The sequence below is a fragment of the Oncorhynchus tshawytscha genome, linkage group LG14 (genome assembly GCF_018296145.1).
Source record: "Oncorhynchus tshawytscha isolate Ot180627B linkage group LG14, Otsh_v2.0, whole genome shotgun sequence".
NCBI lineage: Eukaryota > Metazoa > Chordata > Actinopteri > Salmoniformes > Salmonidae > Oncorhynchus > Oncorhynchus tshawytscha.
The window spans coordinates 5,092,105-5,096,978 of record NC_056442.1 but is presented as its reverse complement, the minus strand read 5'-3'; the positions used below and the strand labels follow the sequence as shown (position 1 = coordinate 5,096,978).

Sequence of the window (4,874 nt, the reverse complement as noted above, 5' to 3'; positions counted from 1 at the left end):
TTTGACCGTTTTGGAAACTTTCGAGTGTTTTCTATCCTAATCTGTCAATTATATGCATATTCTAGCATATGGGCCTGAGAAATAGGCCGTTTACTTTGGGAACGTTATTTTTCCAAACATAAAAATGGTGCCCCCTAGCTGAAAGAGGTTAAAGTGTTGTGTTGTCTCACTTGTCGTGATGTGTGTTTTGTCCTATGTTTTAATTTTATTTATTTATTTTTAATCCCATCCCCGCAGGAGGCCTTTTGCCTTTTGGTAGGCCGTCATTGTAAATAAGAATTTGTTCTGAACTGACTTGCCGAGTTAAATTCCTCTGTATCATATTCCTCTCCACCCACCCTCCATCCACTCCCCCTCCCTTTTCTTCCTCCTCTCCTCATCATTAAACACTCCCCAGATTTGTGAAAAGTCAACATTTTGTGTTTATACAGTGTTGTACAGTATGCCTTAACAAAAATCAGAGTTAACATTTTTTATTTTATTTTTAAATGCTTTGTTTTTTCATTGCATGCAAAAATACCATATCCCTCCCTCCCTATATCTCTCTCTATTACCCAGTCTACTCATCCATCTTCAAGCTTTCATCCCTTCCCTGCTCTTCTATCACCGTCTCAGTTCCACCTCCAGCTGGCTCCCTCTTCTTCTTCTTCTCCAGTCTCTTCCTCTCCTCTTTGCTCATCTTTTCTTGAATCTTTCTCTCCATCTCCAAGAACTCAGCTTGAGCTTTCTCTCTCTTTTTCAGCTCCTCAGAACACTTCTTCTCTTTCTTAATTCTGTCTTTCATCATGTCATTATGTATCTTCATCAACCCCTCTAACCTCTTTTTCTCTGCCCTTTCCTTCTCTTTTCTTTCCTTCTCTCTCTTTTTCTGTTCTAACTTCTCCCTCTTCTTCTCAGCCTTCATGACTTTCTTCTGCTCTTTCTCTCTCTCCTTCATCTCTTTCTTCTCTCTCTTTTTTTGCTCCGCCTCCTTGTGTTTCATCTCCTTTCTCTCTTTATCTTTCAACTTCTTATTCAGTTTCTTATTTTTCTCTTTTTCCTCCATCTTCAAAAACGGGATTTTCTGAATTTGGTTCATGAGCAGAAAGCCCACTCTTCCCAGGATGGTCTCTGCTCTCTCTGATGAAACTGTCCCATTGGAGCACTTGGAATGGACACAGTCCGCCTCACTCTTCAATCCCTCCCTTGGGCTCACCTCCTCAGTGACGTTCCTCTCTTCACTCTCATTTTCAATGCCTATCCAATAATCCTAACAGGAAGACATTGACTAAAGATGTAATATTGTTCCAATGTGGCAAATTCAATACACATTTGAATGATCATCATACAATGATGGCCAATTAACCCTAGTGAGGGGTGATGTTTTCTACTATGAGCAAAGAGCAGAAGGGTTTGGGGTCAATTCCATTTCAATTCCGATCAAAGGACTCTAAAGTTCCAATTCTCTTCAACGCTTTGAATTGAAATTGAACTGACCACCATCCCTGTAAAGTTTTAGTGTGAAATAGGACACCTACCTTTGCCTCTTCCAGGGTCCAGGGCCTGGGTTCCTCATCCTCTGACCTGCATATGGAGGCTCCAACTCTAACAGGCATCTTAGTGACCACGCAGATCAGAGGGGTGGGCGGCTCATCATTGCAGGTTGCCAGAGTTAATTTAGCATCTGAGACCAGCTGGTGAGCATGAGGGCAGATATCCACCTCCACAGTAGTGCCCCTCCCTTTCTGATCTGGCTGCTTGTGGTCCTTGTCATGGATGCATGCCAGGCTTGGAGGAAGTGCATGGACAGGGCTTTTATCACCCATCAGTTCCTCTCTCTTGACAGTGGATGCAACTGTACATGCCTCTATGTCAACTGAGCACTCTGTGGTGTTCTCAACAGTCTCCTCTGGCTGTTTGTGGTCAATATTGTGGGTCCAGGGCAGCCTTAGAGGCAGTGCTGTGGGTGCAGGAGGACTATTATCAGCCAAAACCTCCTCTTGGAGGACAGTGGACACAGATGCGGCTGCTTCACTGGCAACTGGACACTTGCTGGTGCCCTCTCCTGCCTCCTCTGGCCGTTTGTAGTCATTGTCAAAGACAAGTTGCAGGCTTGAAGGCAGCACTGAGGGAAGATCTGTAGCTGCTGATGGATCCTCTCTATTAGCAACTGATGCCTCTGCGGCGACTGAGCACTCAGTGGTGCCCTCTATCGTCTCCTCTGGCTGCTTATGGTCATTGTCCAAAACGTGTGACAAGCTTGGAGGCAGCCTTGGAGCAGGGCTTTTATCCAGGTCCTCTCCCTGGACAATGGATGTGCCTACAGTGATCTCTGTGGCAACGTAGGACTCGGGTACATCCTCTTTTTCCTCCTTGGTCAGTTTGTGGTCAGAGTCACGGATACATGGTGAGCTTGGAGGCAGTGCTGCAGGGTCAGGAGGGCTTTGATCAGCTGCCATGTCCTCTTTGAGGTGAGTGGACACATCATTGGTTGTTTCCCTGGCAACTGGACACTTATTGGTTCCCTCTACTGCCATCCCTGGCAATGTCAAAGACATGTGGCAGACTTGGAGGCAGCACTGAAGGAAGAATTCTACCTGCCCATCGGTTCTCTCTCCTGACAGTGGCTGTACCTGCAGTGGCCACTTTGGCAACTCGGCACTCCGTGGCTGAAACAGCAAGCTGGGATGTTTCCGGGACATTGAATGAATTGCCAATGAACCGCTGAGCCAGTGGTGGGAGGGAGAAAGGATAGAATCTGTCCTCTTCCTTGATATTAGATATTGCTACTGGAGCAACTGAGACCTCAGTGGTTCCCTCTACTGTCTGCTGTGGTGGAATGGAGTCATCGTTAAAGAAGTGTGGCAGGTATCGATGCAGTATTGAAGATAGATGTGTATCTGTTGATAAGTCCTCTCTTTTACCAGCAGATACATCTGCAGTGGCCTCTGTGGCAACTGGGCACTCAGCAGGGACAAAGTAGGAAAATACAATGAACCGCTGTGCATCCTGAGTGCTTATGACCAATGGAGAGGGGGGATGCAACATGGCTGGTATTGGCCTCCGATTGGTGAAAGCCAGTGGTGGGAGGGAGTCAATACAGGGAGCCATGAACTCAGTGAGTGGACGTTTGGTCACATCTCTCACATTCTGTGGGATAAAAGAAACAGACATGATGAAAGTGATCACATTCAGTACATACATACTTTATGAGTGAACACTATATACTTATACATCACATATACAATGCCTTCAGAAAGTATTCAGACCCCTTCACTTTCCACATTTTGTTACCTCACAGCCTTATTCTAAAATTGGTTAAATAATTTTTTTTGCTCATCAATCTACACAAAATACCCCATATTGACAAAGCAAGAACAGAATAGTTCCAAATTCATTTGAAATTAAAATAATGGGAATATGCTTTCGTATTCATTACTTTGTTGAAGCACCTTTGGCAGCGATTACAGCATAGAATCTTCTTGGGTATTACGCTACAAGCTTGGCATACTTGTGTTTGGGGACTTTCTCCCATTCTTCTCTGCAGATCCTCTCAAGCTCTGTTAGGTTGGATGGGGAGAGTTGCGGCACAGCTATTTTCAGGTCTGTCCATAGATGTTCGATCCGGTTCAAGTCCGGGCTCTGGCAAGGCCACTCAAGGACATTCAGAGACGTTTCCCAAAGTCACTCCTGCCTTGTCTTGGCTTTGTGGTTAAGGTCGTTGTTCTGTTGTATGGTGACCCATCGCCCCCAGTCTGAGGTCCTGAGCGCTCTGGACCAGGTTTTCTTCAAGGATCTCTCTCTGCTCCGTTCATCTTTGCCTCGATCCTGACTAGTCTCCTAGTCCACGCCGCTGAAAAACATCCTCACAGCATGACACTGACACCAACCACCGTGCTTCACTGTGCCGTAGCTGCCAGATTTCCTCCAGACGTGACGCTTGGCAATCAGGCCAAAGATTTCAATCTTGGTTTCATCAGACCAGAGCATCTTGTTTCTCATGGTCTGAGAGTCAATAGGTGCCTTTTTGGGAAACTCCAAGTGGACTGTCATGTGCCTTTTACTGAGGAGTGGCTTCCATCTGGCAACTCTACCGTAAAGGCCTGATTTGTGAAGTGCTGCAGAGATGGTTGTCCTTCTGGAAGGTTCTCCAATCTCCACAGAGAAACTCTTGAGCTCTGTCAGTCACCATCGTGTTCTTGGTCACCTCCCCGACCAAGGCCCTTCTCCTCCGAATGCTCAGCTTGGCCGGGCGTCCAGCTCTAGGATGAGTCTTGGTGGTTCGAAACTTCTTCTATTTAAGTATGATGGAGGCCACTGTGTTCTTGGGGACCTTCAATTCCGCATAGATTTTTTGGTACTCTTCCCTAGATCTGTTTCTCGACACAATCCTGTCTCGGGAACTCTACGGACAATCCCTTCTACCTCATGGTTTGGTATTTGATCTGACATGCACTGTCCACTGTGGGACCTTATATAGACAGGTGTGTGCCTTTCCAAATCTTGTCCTATCAATTTCATTTACAACATGTCCAATCAAGTTGTAGAAACATCTCAAGGACGATCAATGGAAACAGGATGCACCTGAGCTCAATTTCGAGACTCATAGCAATTCTTATGTAAATAAGATATTTCTGTTTTTAAGTTTAATACATAAGCAACAAGAACATGTAAAATAGTTTGCTCACTTTGTAATTTTGGGGTTTTGTGTGTAGATTGCTGAGAATTTTTATTTGATTTAATCCATTTTAGAATGAGGATGTAAAGTAACAACAGATGGAATAAGTAAAGGTGTCTGAATACTTTCCTAAGACACTGTATATATCTAGTGTCCTCTCAGATGCTCTGCACCAGTCTGTACCAACCCTGGGTCTTCTAGCTAACGGGTCAACTAA

The 4,874-nt window shown here is 45.2% G+C and overlaps 1 protein-coding gene across 1 annotated transcript; it reads right to left on the bottom strand.

The window, feature by feature from the left end:
• Nucleotides 1-559: 559 nt before the first annotated feature.
• LOC121839208 (transcription initiation factor TFIID subunit 3-like) lies at nucleotides 560-2,762 on the bottom strand. The gene is made up of 3 exons (XM_042296642.1): nucleotides 1,518-2,762; nucleotides 879-1,249; nucleotides 560-773 (listed from the first exon to the last, which is right to left on the bottom strand). Exons 1-3 carry the CDS (start codon nucleotides 2,679-2,681, stop codon nucleotides 560-562), a joined length of 1,749 nt encoding a protein of 582 aa, XP_042152576.1. The 5' UTR covers nucleotides 2,682-2,762.
• Between the last annotated feature and the right edge of the window lie 2,112 nt (nucleotides 2,763-4,874).